This window comes from Loxodonta africana, chromosome 4 (assembly GCF_030014295.1).
Source record: "Loxodonta africana isolate mLoxAfr1 chromosome 4, mLoxAfr1.hap2, whole genome shotgun sequence".
Classification (NCBI taxonomy): domain Eukaryota; kingdom Metazoa; phylum Chordata; class Mammalia; order Proboscidea; family Elephantidae; genus Loxodonta; species Loxodonta africana.
Genome location: NC_087345.1, coordinates 91810257 through 91834302, shown reverse-complemented (window position 1 = coordinate 91834302; position 24046 = coordinate 91810257). Strand labels below are relative to the sequence as shown.

Sequence of the window (24046 nt, the reverse complement as noted above, 5' to 3'; positions counted from 1 at the left end):
TCTAAAGGCATTTTAGATTACCACTGATAATAAAAGATAACCAATCTTGATAGGTGACACTGCCCATGCATGGAAACCCTCATGCCCTGGATGACTGTGGAGCCCAAACTCTCTGTAGCACTTCCCTTGTTAACTGCTGAAAGGTACTCTTTGGTTACCACAGGTTATCACTGACAAAGATGGATTAAAAATACAGATGAGCTATTTGTAGAGAGCAATGTGATTTCAGAATGGCTTGTATCTAACAGAGTTCCTTTTAATTTCCGCCACTCCTTTTTTTTTTTTAACTATTTTACAAAATTTATTCTGTTGTTGTTGTTGAGAATATGCACAGCAAAACATATAGCAATTAAACAATTTCTACGTGTGTAATTCAGTGACACTGATTACATGCTTTGAGTTATGCAACCATTCTCACTCTCCTTTTCTGAGTTTTTCCTCCTGCATCAACATAAACTCACTGCCCCCCGAGGATCCTATCTAATCATTCCAGTTGCTGCTGTCAATTTGATCCCATATAGATAGTTTTTAAAAGAGCATAATACTTAACTGCCACTCTTCTTTTAAAAGTATTGGCCTTGCGGCCAAAAGATATTGCTACTAATTAGCACTTCCTAGAGGACTTCACACATGGAACTCTCTCCTTACCTGGGCCTATCTCCAAGTCGTCAAGAGAATACCTGTTTTCAGAGATTCTCCTTCCACCTGCACTTGGGCTCTGGGTTCGAAGCATCTGTTTAGAAAACAAAACTTAAAAATACGCTTTGCAGAGAAGATGGGAAACACTTGATGCAATATTCAGAAAAGAGACTTGCAAACCTCCTTTTTAAATAAAATCCAGAAGAGATGAAATTTTATATTGGTTTTTATATCCCAAAGAATTTTCTAGACTATTCTGCTGCCAAAGGGTCGGCAGTTCGAATCTGCCAGGTGCTCCTTGGAAACTCTATGGGGCAGTTCTACTCTGTCCTATAGGGTGGCTATGAGTCGGAATCAACTCGACGGCACTGGGTTTTTTTTTTTTGCTGTTTACAAATACCAACTACTACATATTCACAAGTGCCCAGGGAAAACTAACTCTACGTAGGTAATGTTTTATGTTAATGATCATTGCCCAACTAGCTTAACCAGCAAGTCTTATAACTTAGATTGAACAATTACTGGAAGGGAGTCATCATATCCCAGATGACAATGACGTGTCCCTCCAAACTGCCAAGTCCTGACGGTACTACCTGCTGTTTCCCCTCTCCATCCCACTTTATCCCTGCTGTTGCTGCCTTGGTTCACATGGTCAACACCTTTTCCCTGGACTACGGCATTACTTTCTAATTGTTTCTTCCTCACCTTCCAATCTGGGTTCTATGTTGCTACCAAGGTAATCATCCCATAACAGAAATATGATTATGTGACTTTCCTGTTCAAAATTCTTTAAGGATTCCCTATCACTCCTAGTTAAAACCAAATTAAATTCAAAGTGCTCAGTATATCACAGAAGACCTATTCTAGATCTGGTTCCTACCTATCTAGCCCCTTCTCTGGGAATTCTCTGCCTCACCCCTTACCTCCAGAAAAAGCAAACTACCTGTGAGATCCATGCTATTGTAAATGAGGTTCCTTCTACCCAGATTACCCTTTCGTCCTTCTGTTGTCTAGCAAATGCCTGTTCCTTCAAGACCCAGCTTAAGTGAAATCTCCTCTGGGAAATCCACCTAACTTCTCCTACATAATTTTAGGTAGTTCTTCCTCTGTTCCCACCTCCATTGCAATGCTTATCAAACTGTTGTGTGACTGTCCCTCCAATGGACTGTAAGCTCACTGAAGGCAGAGACTATGACTTCCCATCCATATATTTCCAGCACTTACCGAAGAGTGGATGGCACAGGTTTTTTAATAAAGTACTAGAGTAGATTTCCAATTAAAGATATAAACTGTAGTTTTTAAGACTGGAAAAGTAACTTGAGAGGAAGCTACTTGGTGTCACAGAATGTTACCAGACACAGTGCATGTACACAGTATATCATGTTTGTTCAGCTTGTAATGAGAGCCTTCAACCAGGTCCTATCATGCAAATCTCAATTGATTTCTAGATAACTTGAAGCAGGAGAGATAGGTGAAATCCCATATGATAGGCAAGTAAAACACCTGGCACGCTTTTGAATTCAACATTAATAGTTATTTAAACTTTATATTTAATGGACAGCTAATCAACTTAACAATAAAGTTTAAGAAGGTGAAACTATCATTTAAAAAAAAATTTTTTTAACCTCTCTTGGGATGGAAAAAAAGCCACTTCAGAAATCAGAGCCAAGAAGTTTGTATCACACTAGTAAGAACATAAACCCAAAAAAACCAAATCTACTGCTATCGAGTCAATTCTGACTCACAGCGACCCTACAGGAGTAGAACTGCCTCACAGGGTTTCCAAGGTTGTAAGTTTTCTGTAAGCAGACTGCCACATCTTTCTCCTTCAGAATGGCTGAGTGGGTCTGAACAGCCGACCTTTTGGTTAGCAGCTATGCATTTGACCACTGTGCCACCAGAGCCCCTTAAGTAGGAACATAGTTTCCTGCAAATTCAGTATGTGTTTAATATAATTTATCTCTAGTCAGCTATTCATATTATTAATTAATCTATTTTTAATGAAAACAAAAATAAACTATTAATTAAATCTATTTTAATAAAAACCACAATAAGCTATAGTGACTCTAACCTTGCCACATCATCCTCAACCCAGTTGTATTAACATCAACCTCGTCCATATGACTCATAACATACTTCTGCTACGGGAGCAGGTCTTGTCTGGAAATGAAGGTCACCAGCCAAGGGGAAGGTTAGGTTTGGCAGGACACCCTCCGTCCACATATTTTTGTTTTGTTTTCAACACATTTCTCATTTGCTGATCATTAAGTAAAGGAAATTCCAAAGATTTATTCCAAATGCTGCTGTACTGTAAGATGATCTCTATAAAAATTAGAATTTCAGGACTCAAAAAGGGAGAAAGCCTGGGAAACAATTTTTTTTTTTTTTTAAACCAAAAGGGAATGGGTTCTGCATTCTTAATACTGAAGCAACATTTCAAATATTTACTTTCTGTCAAAGGTAAAGTTCAAGTACAATTTCAAGAGTATGCGTTACATGTTGCAACCTGCAGAGTTCAGTTTTCTGTCTGCAGCTCTAGTCATACACCCCTCTCTCTGCCAGGAGCTGAGTCCCTGCACTTGGTGTTGCCGGAAGCAAAACCATCAAGAACCAGACCATATGGTCTGCCAGGAGCAAGGGCTGTCTTTGGCTTTAGATGCACAAAATGCTCCTAACTTTCCCATCTTTTGTAGCTTTTTATTTAAACTCCTGGATTAAATAAAATGAGTATCATTTTAAAGTCTTCTGGTCCTCGAGGTTATCAATATTTTGAATTATTTTCTTTCTTTGAAAATACTAAAAAAGCGTACAAAGTCATATGGGCTTAGAGAAAAATAGAGATGTGTCTCTGGAAGTCAAAGTTATCCCGACATCAGTTCTGAGGAGGACTACAGCTCTGAGATAGCTTTAACAAGATCCCAGGTGAAGCACTGAGCTTTTTTTTTTCTTCCCTCCAATACCTTTTTACCTCCAAACCAGTCAAACATTAATAACAACAATATCTCATATGCATTTAAGATGGAATTTATGATCCTCATTTTACAAGTGGTAATATGAGGGACAGGAAGAAGGAAGAGTTTCCTTTGATATTTCTCAAGTACAGAAAAGAGCATAGGAAGAAGAAAAACAGGTATTCTGATATTAAAATACTCTCTGTTTTTATCACATCTTTATCACATTTCAACCGTTTTTACTCAGACACTCAGGAAGCTTTAATCATTGTAATGTATTAAGAGAAGAAAGGGAAGGCAGGACACTTTAAAGAGTTTCTGGAATTTCTTAAGGCTTGGCCTCACCCCATCCCGAAAGTTCTCTTTCTTACCAACTGACTGTAACTCTGTGTGAACACCCCTTAAACACTCTATGTAAATCCATAAACAAATGCACCAACACGTACAGATACAGATGTATAATTTACTTTTTTCTGGATTTTTTTAAAAAAGAAATAAAATAAGCTGGGTTCCAACTACTGAAGTAATGAAGCAGGCTTCCCTTTTCCTCCATCCCTGTTTTCAAGAAAAATTCTTCTTAAAAGCTGATTTCAACACTTTAATTTACCAGAGGTTAAAGACTAGCATTGAGAGCCTCTTGCTTCCCTTCATTTCGTTTGACCTTTAGACTTTGACTTTCCCTGACTCTCTGTTGTTAGTTGCCACTGAGTTGATTCTGACTCATGGCAACCCTGTGTGTTCAGAGTAGAACTGCTCCATAGGGTTTTCAAAACTACAACCTTTCAGAAGCAGATCAACAGGCCTGTCTTCCAAGGTACCTCTGGGTGGGTTCAACCTCCACCAGGTAGTAGTTGAGCACTTAGCCATTTGCACCACCTAGGAATCCTTTGACTCTCTAGTCCCTCCAAAGTAAAGGGTGGAGGAAGGGAGGCTTTTAGGGGAAAATGGGACTTTGCTGAACTATATAAGGGTGGGGGGCAGGGGGTACAGATAAAATTTGACCTTAATTTCTCAAACTACTAAGAGAGAAACATTTCTTTCTCCAGGGGCCTCTTAGAAAACACAGAGCTCATTTAAGAAAAACAGTGAACATAGAAGGAGTTGGGTGATAGCTCCAGGTGCTGGGATATCTTTACATTTTCTGTATTTTTAAGCTTTCTACAAAGATGTTTTACTCTTATAATTAGGAAAAAAGGGAGGAGAGGTAATACTTCATATCTATTAAATTAATATAAATAAATAAAAATGATCAAACTAAATGCTGATGAGGGTCTGGGAATCAAATATGTCCTTGCATTGTGAAAGTGGTTTTACAAAATAGTACAGTCTTTGAGAACAAGCTGAAAATACATAAGAAGAATGTTTAATGGATTGCATCTTTTGACCACGATAATATCACTTCAGTAATATAGCCCAAAGACAATAAAACATGCATATACACACAAACACACACATTGCTGCCAAGATGCTGAGGGCATTTCTATTAACAAGAAAACAACCTAATAAATAATTGGGGCATGATTAAACAGTATAATGAAATATCATATTTCCATAAAAGGATAACTACATGAAGTAGAAGATATGTAGGAAGGATTATATAAAAAAACAAAAAATAAAGAGCACAAAACGTGGAATACACAGCAACTAAAACCAAAGGATCTAGAGTCTTGTATGCAATTGGTGGTTACTTCTTTTTTCGTTTACATGATGGCTTTTTCTTTTCCTTTCCTTTCCAGCTTTGTCTCTGTGTGTGTGTGTGTGTGTGTGTGTGAGAGAGAGAGAGGGAGACTGTTCAGATGACTAATTTACATGCTAAGAACAATAAAAATAAACCTCCCAAAACTACAGGGTTCTAACTGAAGAGTTTTAGTACAAATCTCTTGCATTCCAATGTGTTTCTTCTCTTCATTGCCCTGGTGCTTTTCATTCAGTTGAAAGAGACTATAAAATGTGGGAGGATCTAGGAGAAAACAAAGCTATAGAATTAACATCTTTGTGAATACAGTTGTTGATATGTTTTAAATTTTTCTCATTTTAGAGAAAATTAGATTTCAAAGATATGTAGGGTCATGGCCAGTTATTTTATTCAACAAACAGTTGTTATAATATCCACGACAGTGTTATACAATAGAATGCAAAGTATACAATTTCAGTCCTTGTTCTATATTAATTAGCCCCATGACACTGGGCATATCAGTTAACTTCTCTGAATTCAGCTGCTTCCATCTATAAAACAGGGATTATAATATCCTATCACACAGCTGCTAACTGAAAGGTCAATGGTTCAAACCCATGAGCCGCTCTGTGGGGAGAAAGATGTGGCAGTCTGCTTCCAGAAAGGCTACAGCCTTGAAAATCCTATGGGGTAGTTCTACTCTGCCTTATAGGGTTGCTATGAGCCGGAACTGACTCCATGGCAATGGGTTTAACTAGAATTCCTGGGTGGTGCAGATGGTTAATGCACTCGGTTGCTAACTGAAAAGCTGGAAGTTCCAGTTCACCCAAAGATGCCTTGGAAGAAAGGCCTGGTGATCTATACTTGGAAAAAAAAATCCACCGTTGAAAATCCTATGGAGCACGGTTCTGCTCTGACACACATGTGGTCGGCATGAGTTGGAGTTGGCTCGATGACTACGAATTTAATATCCTAACTACCTGAGAACAGTGAGCTGGATTAAATAACCTCTTAAAGTCCCTTATAGTTCTAGGATCTATGTGTCAATGATCTTGATGAGGAGTTCTCACTCACCATAACTCACTGATGAGTTAGAAGCTAGAGGAAATGACTCTTTAAAATATTCATCTGGATACACACCTCTGTTATCTAATCCAGGAGTGATTCCAATAGCAGGAAGACAAAGGCAATGATACCCAAAACGCATTGCCTTTGAGTCAATTCTGACTCACAGCGACCCTATAGGACAGAGTAGAACTGCCCCATAGGATTTCCAAGGCTGTAATCTTTATGGAAGCAGACCGCCACATCTTCCTCCCATAGGGCGGCTGGGGGGTTCAAACTGCCAACCTTTTGGTTAGCACCCGAGTGAGCACTTAATAACCGTTGTGCCACCAGGGCTCCTTAAGGGTAGTGATAAACCAAAAAAGACCAAACTCGTTGCCATCGAGTCATGATTCTAACTCATAATGACCCTATAGGACTGAGTAGAACTGCCCCACAGGGCTTCCAAGGAGCAGTGGGTGGATTCAAACTGCCAACCTTTTGGTTAGTAGCCAAGCTCTTAATCATTGTGCCGCTGGCGGGCAAATGAGGTCTTTCTAGACCCCTCAAATTCAAAAGTAACCAATGTTGCTTCTCATAGAATGTTCTAGTCCCCTGACATTTATTTTCAACATATTTTATTGTAATGAAACTGGCTAGAAACCATTAAGCAGTTAGTGGGGATGAAAGTAAGCAGAAAAAAAGAGATGACTGCTTTCTGGTTCACACATCAAGGACAGCATTTGGAGCAAGGAACAGTGTGAGAGATCAGAATTCCTTGACTGGCATTCTCATACCTGGATCCATTATTGTCTTATCACAAAACACATAAGAATTACTCAGAGGTATTAATTAAGAGTAAAGAAAACTTAAATTATACTGGTATGTAGTCTTCATGAGAAATGTACCGCTATAGAAAGGTCATTTAAAATAACACCGAGAGTAGTCTTATTTACATTTTAAAATTACATATCAGCAAAAAGTTAGTTTCAATAGGATATATACGAGTATTACTAGAAAACAAAGATAATTCTTGCATGTATTTAATAATAATAATATGCAAAACCAGTTATCCACATGTAAAGCACTAGAGATGGTATCTATCGGAGGTTCTACAGTGAGTCAACCTAAGATTTATGGTTCACTGATATGCAAATTAGAGATATACTTCGCTACTCTAGGATGACTGTATTAGACCCCACAGTGATGCAGATAGTTCTCCAAATGCCTTTCCTCCACATGTCCAATCCTAACCCTAAGCCCATCACTTCTGCATGATTTAAAAATGAAACAGGAAAATATGTAATTAATACCAGTTATGAACATCCTCAGTATTGCATTCTTCTTGGAATATAATTCTAAATTAACTTACTGAAGACATATTAATAAAGCAGAGGAAAAATCTTATTAAGATAACATTAAGTAGATAAGGGAGAGGGGAAGATAAAATGTTATGGATACTCTTCATAACAATTTTGGGATTCTCTATGGACACCCACCCATTCTTCAAGAGGTCTATATAAATTGTTTCTTTGATGCAGATTATAGATTGGTTGGCTATGGGTAAAATATCTGATGAACACAGATCAGACTTTAGCTTGGTTACCTTATTTCCTCAAGGGCTCCCTCTCCTATATCAACACGTATATACTGTTATGTACCCGTATTATGTAAGGTTAAACAAAATACCAAGTGTCACTTCTAGGAACTTATGACAAGAAAAACCACAAAAATGTTGAGCTGTTCGAATAAGGATAGTTTTACTCTCATGCTAACAAAGTGCAACTTTGTTGGTGATTTGACTATTCTTACGTATAAGGATCCAGGACCCCAGTGATAAGTGGAAGAGGAGTTCTGAGGGAAGTAAAGGGCTGTGGGTCTAAGAGGAGAGAAGTACAGGAAAGGGGAGGTGGTGGGTGGGGAAAACTTCCACTTTTTACTTTAGATACTTCTATTTTATCTGAATGTACTGTTCTACCTTTATCATTTAAAACAAGTTAAAACCAATTAAAATATAACTAACTGGAAGCATTAAAATATACTATGGATAAGAGAAAAAGCACAGGGGAAAGAATTCTTTTAAAAATAGTTTTAATTCTATCTACTTAGGGACAAACTTATCATTCATTACCTTCTCATTACTACCTCCTAACCTTGGTTAGTCCCCAGAGAGTGAGCAAATGTGTTTATGTGTTTTAGGGATGGGGATTTTTGGTGAGGAGGCATTCTCTCTTCTTCTTCCTTCCTTCCTTTACCTAACTCCTCTCCTAGAGGATGGAAACACTGTACTGAGGCAGCAGTAGTCAGCAACTGTGTAAAAGAACAGAGGGGTATCCATATCCGGTCTTATTTCCTTGCATTACACCTACTGGTCCAATCTTGACCCAAGGAAAGAACAATATTTAAATTGGCTATGAAGGCAGAAACATACTACTAAGATATTTGGTCTCAGTGCTCCCATCCAGGGATTTCTGTGGACCAAATATGTTAGGAAACAAATAACTGAGGCTCAAGGAGCCTGAAACATGCTTCCTACATTGTTTGGTTATTCCTGGAAATGTAAGAGATGATTTTTGAATAACCTCATCCTGAATTCTAAAGATTATAGATTCAAATGTTAAGATGACAGTAAAGTGAACATTGGTTATAGGTAGTTGACTTTTTTTTTTTTTTTCATAAAAGGATACCCAGAATAGTTGTCCTCTGTTAACTGAAACCCAGGTTGACACATAGATGAAGTTAGGGCTGCTAAACCACATCCAGTATGTGTCACTAGGGCATTTCTTTTTCCTAATAATGATCACAGATTTACATTAATCCATCCATGACTCATTCAACTCATAGGAATTAGAACCATTATGTTCAATTAAACCATCTGACCTAAATAATCTATCCATTCACCAAGGGTAGAGAGTGAGGAACAGCCTTTAATCGGTTCTCATTATTTATAGATTATTTGAGTTCTAAGCTTCTTTCTTCCTTTTAATTAAATAAGCACTAAGAGCCAAGTCACTGTGCTGACCACTGGGGAATAAAAACATCTTTACTTTGAAAGAAATTATAGACTGGAGAGGGTAGACATTCACACACAACTATAAAAGAAGCATAATGTAAGTGCCCAAAGAAAAGTAAAAATAAAGTTCTATAGGAGGGTGAAGAGGGCGAAGTTAATTTTATACGGAAGAAACCAAAATAAGGCCTCACGGTCTTGACTGACCATAGAGAAAGAGTAAGATTTCAGAAGGCAGCGATTGGAGAATAGCAGGAGACTTGAGGGGTAGTCCAGAGTTTAAGGTTGGCTACGAGACTGGAAAGGGAAGTTGACTGCAGACTATGGAAGACCTAAAAAATAAATATGCATCAGTTTTGAAGCATGAAAGTTTTTGATCAATCTTTGAGGGAGTAACATAAACATAAATAGCAACAGTGTGGAGGATAGATGAGAAGAAAGAAGTGAGAAGTCGATGAAGGAGATGTGATAAGGCTAAACACTGGAATTAGATGTGCGACTAGAAAGAATGGTCCATACTTGAGAAGTGTTTAGAGGATAGGTTTGTTTAGAGGGCCCAGTTAGTAAGTGACTGACTAGGGGAGGAGACGGGCAGAGGGAAGAACTGATTCCAAGACTTGTAGACCAAGAAACTGGGTGAATGATGATACACTAAGGGACACCAGTGGTAGAGCAGATTTCGGGTGGAAAGGTAAAGGATTCTTCTTTAATCACTTTGAATTTGAGTGCCTGGGGGACATTCACAAAGAGATGTGGGATCCTGCAGGCAATCAGAAATACTGGACTAAGTCTTAGGTAAGAGTTCAAGATTAGAATGTATCTTTGGGATTCATCTCTTGGAACCATGGAAACGGATGAGGCTACACCCAGACAGAGAAAAAGACAGGAGGGCAGAGAAGAGATCATCGGGAAGAGAAGGGGACAAGAACAGATGCCATCTCAGACAAAACGGAGCAAGAGAGTCTGAGAAAAGTAGAACTCAAGCCAGTTATCTTTGCCTCTTGTAAATAATGCTGATAAACAGATTTAGGAGGACCAGACACTAGACCATAAATTTCCCTTATCTATGTGGTCCCTGACTCCTTTCATCTAGTTAGTTGAGATTTAGTCCAGTCTTTCAAATTCCATTATAGAACCAAAGATTCACATAATTTGCACCCCATATATTTATGTCTCTCACTGATATACTAATTTCCTAACTCTGAAGTAGACATTCTGACTTGTACCCTCTTGCTCCTAAAAGGATTTCTAGCGTTCCTACCATATTTCTCAGCACTTCCTTCCAAAGATCCAAATATGTAACTTCCTGACTAAAGCCTTATCCCTGTTAAAACTGAAATTACGCTAACAATAACCATAACCTAGTTTCAAACTGATTAGTTATTCCTTAACCTAAAGTAGAAAGAACTTTTAAAAAACAGCTTTATTGAGATATTAGACAACACCTGTTTCCAACGTGAATAATGATGCTTATTTAGAAACAGCTATAAAACCAAGGATAGCTGTGCATTATTAAGCAGTCCATTAAATGACAAATGGCTATTTAATCAGGAAGTAAAAAAGGTGCCCCCCCCAAAAAAAAACCCTGGAAAATCCTGGGTCAATCCTAGAACCCCAGTATCTTCCTGCACCTTTCACCATCAGGCTGCCCAGTGACATCAGAAATCTATTCAGATCTTTTTTCATACCAGGAATTTTTTTCCACTCTGACAAGGCATAAAGAGATAGGCTTGTTCTGACCCATCTCTTGTCAGACATTTATGAGAAAAGAGCCTCTCATCAGATCCTTACACATAATCAGCATTTTTGTTTGCTGCCACCCCAGTCATTTCCTACCTTAGGCCAGTTTCGACAAGCACTAGCCTTGGGCACTGAATTCACATTGTGTGTGCTGGCGTGACATCAGCTGTCCAGCCCCTAACAGGGTCTTTGAGAATGAGACTTACAATGGTGCTTTGAGTTACAACAAAGCCCCTTCCTCTCTATTTAGAATTTCTGACATTTTTTTCCCTCCATTTAAAATTCTTCTTCCATTTAAAAGGAAAAAATTATAAAGACCATCAAGAGGAAAGAGAATTGGCAGGCCTACGAGACTAAAAAAAGACAGGGAAGAGGGTTTAAGTCATAAAACTCTTGCCAACTAGTTTCACTGTTAAAGTAGCTAAAACTCAGGCACAGCAAAGGGTTCTAGCTTTGTAAACCTTGAAAAAATTCTTCCTACTTCCTCAAATAGATGATCCCCAAACACTCAAGAGCTTTTTTCTAGGCAGGAAAGCACTGCAAACTACAGGAAGGGATTTGACTAAGTCACACCTAACATAACTGAGGCCTGGAGGATGAACTATCTAATTTTATCTCAGAAAGAATGCTTCACCCTTCACAAACGGAGGATTTGAGCCAAATATTTAGCTTCAAAAAATCCGCTTTCCCATCTAGACGGCATCTAGAGTAAAGGATGGCTTTGCCCTCTGTTAGATCTGTTTATTTCATTATAATGACTGTTGTAACAAACCATCCCCGTGTATAAAGCCAGATATGCAGGAAAGTATGAGAAAACTGGAAAAATTTACCAGCTCTGCGGCCTCTGGATTGTGTTATAAGTCACCAGCATATGTAACTCATTTTCTAGTTAAGTAATTCCCTCTGGGGACCCAGTCTGCAATCCACATGAAGGATCAAATTTCATTAGCAGTGGTAGGAAAATGCAACCCTGTGCATTTGCAAGTCAAAACTCCTGAAGGCTACAGCTAGTCTGGCTATCTTCATTGATTTTTCCTGGGAGAGGATTTTAGCTGACAGAAAACATTTGTTGGAAGGCACAGACGAGGAAGTCGAGAAGAGAAGCGATTCAGCTAGCAGAGACAACTACTCCTCAGTCTAAATGTTAAACTCTGGCCTTAACACTCAGTCTGCAGCTGTGTCCAAACGGAGAGAGATTCACCCCCTAAAGCTGTACCTGACAAAAGGCACAGGAAGACAAATTAAAAGGGCAAACATACAAAAACACAAAATTCAACTGGTATCAAACTCTATTACATCTGTAGATATCAACCTGAGTCCCAGTATGAATCTAACATTAAATTGAGTCAGGGGCTCACAGATACATTAGCATTTATGTAAATAATTCGTTAACTTATCTAACCTGAATCAAAGACAGACCCATCACATATTCATCCGAAATCAAACTGTCTAGATTGGAAAAACCACTTTGCTTAGTTACTTGACTTGGTTCTCTCAAGGTTTAAACCTACCAATTCTTACCTTGGTTTGAGTTGATTCACCTTTCTCAAACATCATCTTAAGCCTGTTGAGTGGAACATTATATTTCTCTATTTTGGCTGTAGCATCTGGGTTTTCACTGATTTCAGCTTTTCCTACTTCGTGCCTGGATTCTCCCAGACAAGTTTCCATTTTTTTACTTTCTGTGGAGCTGTCTTGAAGATCTGCGCTGTCCTGGATGTGGGGAAACCAGCACTCAGTGAGGGCTTCAGGAGGTGAGCCCAACCTCGATCTGCTGTGGTCTCGTTCCGCTTGGTCAGCTGCAGCTTGAGACGCAGAGCTGCTTGCCACTTCGGCGGGAGGATGGTTGACTCTGTGCCTAATCTGAGTGTTGCTGTTTCTCAGAGAATCTGTGCGTGACTCGGCTCCCAGCACTGGGTTCTCCCACTTCTTCTTTAACACAGTCAGAGTCCCTTTTCTGAAGTGCTGGGGGTGATTTTCAGTGTTCTAGAAGAACAAGAAGTAAGTGCCAGTTATAACTTGCCTGCTGAAACATTCAAACATGTTGTTCTTTGTAAAAATGAAAGTTAAAACTCTGAGCTGCTCCTGGTCCACTGCCGTTTCAGACAGCTGTGAACGGTTACAGTCCTGCCACATGGAGAAAGCATCCACCCCAGGAGAGGGAGAGGGGAAGAGAGAAAAAGTCAGGAGCTGAAGCAGGAAGTAATAAAACAGGATAGCCTTATAAGGACAAAATGAGAAGAAAGGAGAGTCCAGATCTAATGATAGTTACATTGGAGACAAGAGATTTTTATCCAAAGATAAATGGGAAACGCAAGACAGAAAAGCAAAATACCAGAAACTTTAAATACTGTGGATATGCATTAATACAAGTTCATCACTACATGTCACAAAATTATGTGGTGAATTCTGCTGAGTTTTTTCTTTTACATAAGGCAAAGACACAGCGTAGCCGAAACTATGCAATATCGATAATTACAGATAGTAGCATCAAGGATTGAAATATTTCTTGTAGAAACTTAAAGAAGTCATCAGACTTTTACATGTATTTACATAAATGATATTTAGTCATATCTGATATAATTTACATGCATAAAAACAGTCAAGTTTTATTTTTTTGTGAGAATCTAAATTTCCTTTTCTCTGCTCTCCTCTATATATTTATCCGTCTGTAAATTCTCAGTTACCAGAAAACTCACTATTTTAAAGATCCTTTGGTTGAACTTAAATACTCAGGCTTCCTACAAAAAACAAAACAAAAAATCACTTGGTTGATTGAAGGACACACATTTACATACACATCTAAGATTTCACTTTCTCCTGGGTCAAAATGAGATGAACTTATAGCACATAAGATTGGAAACAACCTGAAAAAAACACTGTTGCTGCACAAAAATAGAGGAAAGATGCTCGTTGAAGTAAAATTAAATGTTCCATACTTCGGAAATATTCCTTCTAAGTAATGTGAGGAGCACCATCTCCCCAACAAACCACAAACTCCAATACCTTCTCCATTCCTGTGGTCTGTAACATACTGGTCTTTCAACTAAGAAAGCAAGGACAAACAACCTAGGACTCAAAGATTTCTGGGAATTAAACGGGATTAGCAGCTATATTGGGAATTAAGTCTCTCACCCTATTACTCTTCTGAATACACTCTGAGAGCTACTTCATCAAGAAGCACCAAGGCTTGGAAAAAAAGAAGTTACAAAAGAACAACTCCTTGATTCTTGCATTTAAATCTTAGCTGACAAGATGATTCATTGAGGGAGCAATGTATAAATCACAGGTATAAGAAGCATAAAAAGCTTTCTTGCTGGAAAAGAGAGATATGAAAAGCAGCTCTGGAAGCTGGCGCTACCTTAACCACCAGCGGCACCCTTGGCTTTGTACTACTTCATGCCACACAATGAACGAGTCATCTGGGTCTCCAACTTCACCCGTCCTACCCAAAGAATTAAAGTGGCATTTGGCCTTGGTAACTGGAAACTATTTCTCTTAGATATAGATTTATGATCAAAGTATAATTTACTGACATGGAAAGATACTCCTAAGATATTGTTGAGTGAAAAAGCCAATTATAAAACAGCATGATCCCATATTATTATACATGTATATTATAAATGAAAAAATTGAAGATTTTTACCAACTTTTGCAGTATGAAATTGATGAAACATGCAATCAAGATGCACTGATAATTAACGGTGACTGGACTGTGAAAGCTGGAAACGAAGAAGGATCCAAACCCATTGCAATCAAGTCAATTCCGATTCATAGCAACCCTACAGGACAGAGTAGAACTGCCCCTTAGGGTTTTCAAGGAGCAGCTCGTGGACTGCAACTACTGACCTTTTGGTTAGCAGCTGTAGCTTGCTGTAGCTCTTAACCACTGTGCCACCAGGGCTCCAGAAGAAGGATCAGTAGCTGGAAAATATGGCTTTGGTGATAGAAATGATACCGGAGATTGCATGACAGAATTTTGCAAGACCAACAATGTATTCACTGCAAATACCTTTTTTCAACAGCATACATAGTGACTATACACGTGGATCTTGCTGGATGGAATACACAGGAATCAAACTGACTACATCTATCGAAAGAGATTATGGACAAGCTCACTATCATCAGTCAGAACAAGGCCAGGGGCTGACTGTGGAACAGACCATCAATTGCTCCTATGCAAGTTCAAGCTGAAGCTGAAGAAAATTAAAACAAGTCTATAAGAACCAAAGTATGGCCTTTAGCATATCCCAGCTGAATATAGAGACCATCTTGAGAATAGATACAACGCACTGAACACTAACAACAAAAGACCAGACGAGTCGTGAGATGATATCAAGGACATCACACATGAAGAAAGCAAACGGTCATTAAAAAGACAGAAAAGTAGCAAGTAGTCATCTAGGATGCATCAACTGGTCTCAACCCACATGGAGCAAAGGAGAATGAAGAAACACCAAAGATACAAGGTAATTATGAGCCCAAGAGAAAGAAAGGGCCACATAAACCAGAGACTACATCAGTCTGAGACCAGAAGAACTAGATAGTGCCTGGCTACAACCGATGACTGCCTTGACAGGGAACACAACAGAGAACCCCTGAAGGGGCAGGACAGCACTGGGATCCAGACCTCAAATTCTCGTAAAAAGACCAGACTTAATGGTCTGACTGAGACTAGAAGGATCCTGGAGGCCACAGTCCCCAGACCTTCTGTTAGCCCAAGACAGGAACCAGTCCCAAACCCAACTCTTCAGACAGGGATTGGACTGGACTATAGGATAGAAAATGATACTGGTGAGGAGTGAGCTTCTTGGATCAAGTAGACTCATAAGACTATGTGGGCAGCTCCTGTCTGGAGGGGAGATGAGAAGGCAGAGGGGGTCAGAAGCTGGCTGAATGGACACAAAAATAGAGGGTGGAGAGGAGTGTGCTGTCTCATTAGTGGGAGACCAACTAGGAGTATAAGCACTTAACCACTACGCCATCAGGGTTTCCAGGAGTATATAGCAAGGTGTGTATATAAATTTTTGTATAGAGACTAACTTGATTTGTAAACTTTCACTTAAAGGACAATAAAAATTAAAAAAAAAAAAAAGACCAAAATGGATATCACAGGAGACTCTGAAACTTGCTCCCGAACATAGACAGTAGCTAAAGTGAAAAGAAGAAATGACAAAGAGCTGAACAGAAGATTTCAAAGGGTAGCTTAAGAGGACAAAATAAAGTATTATATTGAAATGTAGAAAGACCTGAAATTAGAAAATAAAAAGAGAAGAACACACTCAGCATTTCTCAAGCTGAAAAGAACTGAAGAAAAAATTCAAGCCTCAAGTTGCAATACTGAAGAATTCTATGGGCAGTGTGTTGGCAGTTTGAATTCACCAGGCACTCCTTGGAAACCCTATGGGGCAGTTCTACTCTGTCCTATAGGGTCACTATGAGTCAGAATTGACTTGAAGGCAATGGGTTTTATTTATACGTATAGTGCTTTAGATGAAGGTTACAGAGCAGATTATTAGTTTCTCATTAAACAATTAATACACATTATTTTGTGACATTGGTTGCCAACCTCATAACGTGTCAACACTCTCCCCTTCTTGACCTCGGGTTTCTCATTTCCATTCATTCATCCAACTTTCCTGTTCCCTCCTGCCTTCTCGTCCTTACGCCTGGTCTGGTGTGCCCATTTAGTCTCATATACATGGTTGAGTTATGTGTATTATTGTTTGTTTTATGGGCCTGTCTCATCTTTGGCTGAAGGGTAAACCTCAGGAGTGACTTCAGTACTGAGTTAAAAGGGTGTCCGGGGGGCCATACTCTCAGAGTTCCTCCAGTCTCTGTCAGACCAGTGTCTGGCCTTTTTTTGTGTGAGTTTGAATTTTATTCTACACTTTTCTCCAGCTCTGTCTGGGACCCTCTATTGTGATCCCTGTCAGAGCAGTTGGTGATGGTAGCTGGGCACCAGCTAGTTGTGCTGGACTCAGTATGGTGGAGGCTGGTGGAGGGTATAGTAGTTGTGGTCCATTAGTCCTTTGGACAAATCTTTCCCTTGTATCTTTGGCTTTCTTCATTCTCCCTTACACCAGACGGGTGGGACCAGTGGAGTTTCTTAGATGGCCCCTTGCAAACTTTTAAGACCTCTGTGGGCAAAATACTGAAAAACACAGGAAGCATCAAAAGAAGATGCAAGGAGTACACACAGTCACTGTACCAGAAAGAATTGGTTGACATTCAACTATTTCAGGAGGAAGCATATGATCAAGAACCAATGGTAATGAAGGAAGCAGTTCAAACCAGTTCAGTCATGGCTGATAAAGCAAAACTGGAACATACCTGAATTTTTAAAATTTGGGTGATCCAGAACAATAACTAGAATGGGAAAAAATTATGGGTTAAAGCCCTGGAATGGGAGACTTAGAAGAAGCATAGTGAGCCCTTTCAGGAGCCTGATGCATGAGGTCGGATTATTGACAGGTCTGTGGAGAGTGACACACATTCAAATCAGCACAGGTGACTGTCATCTTTGAGTGGGGCACTGCTGTTTCTGACTTTGCTCAAAATTCAATGGGCAAGAGATTTCGTTGCTATGCAACCCATACGCTACCCTTGTTTTCTGAGAGGGAGATTAGCAGGGCTTCGTTCAACCTGAAATTTTACCTGTTCCAGTTCACCCAAATTTAAAAAATTTGAGTCTGTTCCAGAATTACTTCCTCAGCCATAGCTGAACTGGGAAGTGCTGGTTCAAAGCCCTGGTTTCAACAAACGGAATGCTGGAAGCACTCATTCACCTATGCCAAGAAATTGGGAAGACTGCTACCTGGCCAACTGATGGGAAAAGATCCATATACATGCCTATTCCCAAGAAAGGTGATCCAACTAAACGCAGAAATTATCAAACAATAACATTAATACCACATGCAAGTAAAATTATGCTGAAGATAGCTCAAAAACAGTTGTAGCAGTACCTCAACAGGGAACTGCCAGACATTCAAGCTGGATTCAGAAGATGACATGGAATGAGGGATATCGTTTCTGATATCAGATGGGATTTTGACTGAAAGTAGAGAATACCAGAAAGATGTTTACCTCTGTTTTATTGACTATGCGAAGGCACTAGACTGTGTGAATCAAAACAAATTATGGATGACATTGCGAAGAATGGGAATACCAGAACACTTAATTGTGCTCATGTGGAACTTGTACATAGACCAAGAAGCAGTTGTTTAAGCAGAACAAGGGGATAGTGTGTGGTTTAAAATCAGGAAAGGTGTGTGTCAGGGTTGTACTCTTTCACCATACTTATTCAATCTGTATGATGAGCAAATAATCCAAGAAACTGGACTATATGAAGAAGAACAACGCATCAGGATTGGAAGAAGACTCATTAACAACCTGTGATATGCAGATTACACAACCTTGCTGCTGAAAGTGAAGAGGACTTGAAGCACTTACTGATGAGGATCAAAGACTACAGCCTTCAGTATGGATTACAGCTTAACATAAAGAAAACAAAAATCCTCACAACTGAACCAATAAACAACATCATGATAAACGAAGAAAAGAATGACGTTGTCAAGGATTTCACTTTACTTGGAAGTAGCAGTCAAAAAATCAAACAACGTATAGTACTGGGCAAATCTGTTGCAAAAGACCCTTTAAAGTGTTCAAAAGCAAAGAGTCATTTCGAGGACTAAGGTGCATTTGACCCAAGCCATGGTATTTTCGATCACCTCATATGCATGCAAAAGCTGGACAATGAAAAAGGAAGACTGAAGAAGAACTGGTGCCTTTGAATTATGGTGTAGGAGGAGAATATTGACCATACCATGGACTGCCAGAAGAAAGAACAAACCTGTCTTGGAGGAAGTACAGCCAGAATGCTCCTTAAAAGCAAGGATGGCGAGACTTCGTCTCACATACTTTGGAACATGTTATGAGGAGGGACAAGTCCCTGGAGAAGGACATCATGCTTAGTAAAGCAGAGGGTCAGGAAAAAGGGAAAGACTCTTAACAAGATGGATTGACACAGTGGCTTCAGCAGTGGGCTTGTTGATAGCGAGGATGGCTCAGGACCAGGCAGTGTTTCATTCTGCTGTACACAGGGTCGCTATGAGTCAGAACTGACTCGACAGCATTTAACAACAACAACAAACATCCTCCTGATATTCTCTGCTTTCATCCAAAATCCATCTGACATCAGCAGTGATATCTATCTTTCCACAACCTTTTCTGAAAACAGCTTGAATTTCTGGCAGTTCTCTTTTGATGTGCTACTGCAACTGTTTTTTAATTATCTTCAGCAAAATTTTACTTACGTGTGATTAATTTCTTCACTCTGTTGGATCACCTTTCTTTGGAATGGGAACAAATATGTATCTCTTCCAGTCGACTAGCCAGGTAACTGTCTTCCAAATTTCTCTGCATAGATGAGTGAGCACCTCCAGTGCTGCATCAGTATGTTGAAACATCTCAATTGATATTCTGTCAATTTCTAGAGCCTTGTTTTTTGCCGATGCCTTCAGTACAACTTGGACTTCTTTCTTCAATATCATCAGTTCTTGATCATATGGCACCTCCTGAAACGGCTGAACGTCAACCAATTCTTTTTGGTACAGTGACTCTGTGTATTCCTTTCATCTTCTTTTGATGCTTCCTGAATCATTCAATATCTTGCGCATAGGATTCTTCAATATTGCAACTCGATGCTTGATTTCTTCTCCACTTCTTTTGGCTTGAGAAATTTGGAGTGTGTTCTTCCGTTTTGGTTTTCCAACTCCAGGTCTTTGCACATTTCATCATAATACTTTACTTTGTCTTCTCGATTTTATTCCTGTGTGTGCCATCTAGGGAGGCCCGCATGTATAGTTGCTGTTTATGTTGTTGAAAAAAAGGTATTTCTAATGAATAGGTCATTGGTCTTGCAAAACTCTATCATGCATTCTCTGGCATCATTTCTATCACCAAGACCAAAATTTTCCAACTACTGATCCTTCTTTGTTTCCAACTTTCACGTGGTAAAAATCTTCAACTTCTTTATCTTTGGAATTAGTGGTTGTTGCATAAATTTGAGTAATAGTCATATTAACTTGTTGCTGTTGCTGTTGTTAGGTGCTGTGGAGTCAGTTCCGACTCATAGTGACCCTATGTACAACAGAACAAAACACTTCCTGGTCCTGTGCCATCCTCACTATTGTTATTATGCTTAAGCTCATTGTTGCAGCCACTGTGTTGATCCATCTTGTTGAGGGTCTTTCTCTTTTTCAGTGACCCTCTACTTTACTAAGCATGATGACCTTCTCCAGGAACTGATCCCTCCTGATAACATGTCCCAAGTATGTGAGGCGAAGTCTCACCATCCTCGCTTCTAAGGGTCATTCTGGTTGTACTTCTGCCAAGACAGATTTGTTCATTCTTTTGGCAACCCATGGTATATTCAATATTCTTCGCCAACGTCACAAAGGCTTCAATTCTTTTTAGTCTTCCTTATTCATCATCCAGCTTTCACGTGCATATGAGGCTACTGAAAATACCACAGCTTGGGTCAGGTGTACCTTAGTTTTTGAGGTGACACCTTTGCTTTTCAACACTTTAAAGAGGCCTTCTGCAGCAGATTTACCCAATGCAATGTGTCTTTTGGTTTCTTGACTGCTGCTTCCATGGGTGTTGATTATGGACCCAAGTAAAATGAAATCCTTGACAACTTCAACCTTTTTTCCATTTACCATGATGTTACTTATTGGTCCAGTTGTGAGGATTTTTGTTTTCTTTATCTTGAGCTATAATCAATACTGAAGTCTTCCTTGTAGGTGTATGCATATTATCCTATCACTGATAGCGTTGTACTTCAGGATAGATCTTGAAATGTTCTTTTTGACAATGAATGCAACACCATTCCTCCTCAGTATGTCATTCCTGGCATAGTGGATTATATGACTGTCTAATTCAAAATGGCCAATATGAGTTCATTTCAGCTAACTAATGCCTAGGACAGTGATCTTCAAGCACTCCATTTCATTTTTGAGAACATCCAATTTTCCTTGATTTATACTTGGTACATTCCACCTTCCAGTTACTAATGGATGTTTGCAGCTGTTTCTTCTCATGCTACATCAGCAAACAAATGAAGGTCCCCAAAACTTGATTCCATCCACGTCATTAAGGTTGATTCTACTTTGAAGAGGCAGCTGTTTCCCAGTCATATTTTGAGTGCCTTCCAATCTGAGGGGCTCATCTTCTGGCACTATATCAGAGAGTATTCCACTGCTATTCATAAAGTTTTTACCGGTCAATTTTTTCAGAAGTAAATTGCCAAGTCCTTCTTCTCAGTCTGCCTAGGTGCGGAATCTCCAATGAATCCTGTCCACCATGGGTGACCCTGGTGGCATAGCTTCCAGCATTGCAGCAACACGCAAAGCATCATAGTACAACTAATTAACAGACAAGGCTGCAATTTTTTCTTCAGTTCTTTCTGCTTGAGAAATGCCGAGTATGTACATGTGACTTCAAGAGATGCTGTAAGTTTTTCTATTTCACTTCCCCACCCCTCCCAACCAAGATACCTACTGCCAAGGGTTTGGTGTGTGTTTGCTCAGGTTTTTCTTTTTGATTTTTATACACAATATTTTTTTCTATAAAATCACGCTATACTTACTGTTCTGCACCTTGCTTTAACCACTTAATGTGCTTTTGATATTTTTCCATGTCCACACATAAAGTCGTGGTGGTGCAGTGGTTAAAGTGCTCCACTGCAAAATCAAAAGATTTGTGGTTCAAACCTACCAGCCACTCCGTAGGAGAAAGATGTGGCTGTTGGCTTCCGTAAAGATTACAGCCATGGAAACCCTATGGGGCAGTTCTACTCTGTCCTTTTGGGACACTATTAGTTGGAATTGATTTGACGGCACTGGGTTTGTTTGTTTGTTTTCCCACACATAAAATCTTGACAATCATATAGGGTTACTTTGTACTTTTTATCATAATTTACTTACCTCTCCCTTACTGACAGATATCTGCATTGTTTCAAATTATTTAGTATTACAAAGAATCCTGCAATGAATATCCTGTTATACTTATTTTGTCTCATTTGTAGCTTTACTCAAAGATAATTCCTAGAAGAGGAATTGCTGGATCAATGGGTATGAAATATATTTAACATACTGGATATTATCCACTAAAAAATATCTTCATCAACTGTTTAAACTACAATTCATATCTCATGGTTACTTTCATTATTAGGAAGGGTAAGCATTTTTTCATGTTTATTGGTCTTTTATAAAAAAAACCCAAACCCACTGCTGCCGAGTCGATTCTGACTCATAGCGACCCTATATATTTCTTCTTTAATCACCTATTCAGATCCTCTTACTTCAGTTGCCAAATGCAAAGGACACTTCTGTCTCTCTTTTATTTTATCTCTCTATAGCATCTGACATTATTGACCACTCTCCCTTCTAAAAACTCCTTATTTCCATGGTTTCTGTGATACTTCTCTTTCCTAGATTTCTTCCCATTTCTCTAGCTACTCCTCAGTTTTCTTTATAGGTCTCTCCTCTGCCCTTCCTTTATATGGTGGGGTCCTCCCAAGGTTCTGTTTTAGGTTCTCTTTGCTTACTTTACACATCCTTCGCAGATGATGTCATCCACCCACTAATTTCACTCATCAACTATCAGTTGATGACTCATAACCTATAACTCTAGCCAGATGTCTGTCCTAAGGTTACCTATTGACCAGTTGTCATTTAGCTGATCCCAACTCATGGTGACCCCATGTGTGTCATATTTGTGTTATGACAAAGTACAACTGTGCTCCATAGGGTTCCCAATGGCTGATTTTTCGGAAGACTGCCAGGCCTTTCTTCCAAGGTGCCTCTGGGTAGACTTGAACCTCCAGCCTTTCAGTTAATTGCTGAGCACCTTAATCATTTGCACCACCCAGGGACTCCTTCCTAAGCCTAAGAGTCATATACAGCAAAACCTGTGAGAGCTGGAACTCAACTTGTTTTTCTGGGTCTTGCAAGTTTTCCGCCTTTGACTGGGTGCAGTTTTACCACTTTTCTATCGCTCTCTATTAGTGGAAAATATTTGTGTTTTCCTTCTCTGATAGGTTTCCGTCTTACACAGGTTCCAGCTTTTGCAAGTTTTATTGTATCTCTCCTATGTACCAATTCTGCCTGGAAATTCTATAAGCATCTTAAACTCATCCTTGTGTAAGGCTGAAGGCTTCCCCCTCCTCCCTTCATTCCTACTCTTTCACTGGTTTCTTTTCCTAAATCCTTCATCTTGGTGAATGTGACAATTATCGTTTCAACTGTCAAATGCCTATTCCCTCACAGCTCCATCCTTTGCATGTGCTGCTTCCTTTGCCTAGACTTCCCCCCCTTAATTCCTGTTTGTCCTTCAGAGTGCAATCAGGTACCACCTCTTCTGGGAAGCCTTCCTTGACACGACATAGTCTATGCTATGGGTTCCTCCTAAATTCTCTCTGAGCATCCTGGGTATTTCTTTGATATGTTACTTGTCATACTTTTGTTCTGACTTGTATTTTCCAAACTCTAACCAGTGAGGCATCCCTGAGTGGCGCAAACAACTAAGTGCTCAGCTATTAACCTAAAAGCTGGAGGTTCAAGTCTACTTAGAGGTGCCTCAGAAGAAAGACCTGGCAATCTACTTCTGAAAAAATCAGTCACTGGAAACCCTATGCAGTGCAGTTTTACTCTGACACACATGGAGTCACCACGAGTTGAAACTGATTTGACAGCAACTGTCTTTTTTTTTTGTTTTTAAACAGTTCCATGACGGTAGGGACCACCTTATTCTCCTCTGTGTCTTCAGCACATAAGAGAAGCTCAACAAATGCCTGTCTATGTGGTGTTGATATTTCTCATCCCACTCTGTCTTGAACTTACTCCAATCAGGCCTTCATCTCACCACTCTCAAACAGCACAAAGTGATCAATGACCTCCATGTTAACAAATTCCATGGTCAGAT

General features: G+C 39.4%; 1 protein-coding gene across 3 annotated transcripts in view; it reads right to left on the bottom strand.

Moving 5' to 3' along the window:
• Nucleotides 1-24046, bottom strand: part of LIMA1 (LIM domain and actin binding 1) — a 101157-nt gene that overhangs the window by 20598 nt on the left and 56513 nt on the right. For 2 of the 3 annotated variants that reach the window (XM_003405774.4, XM_064284240.1), the window contains exons 4-5: nt 12581-13045; nt 649-733 (exon numbers count right to left, since the gene is read on the bottom strand). In XM_003405774.4, coding sequence (XP_003405822.1) covers nt 649-733; nt 12581-13045 — 550 coding nt within the window. The remainder of the gene's footprint in view (nt 1-648; nt 734-12580; nt 13046-24046) is intronic. The other variant, XM_023556195.2, reaches the window with a different exon arrangement.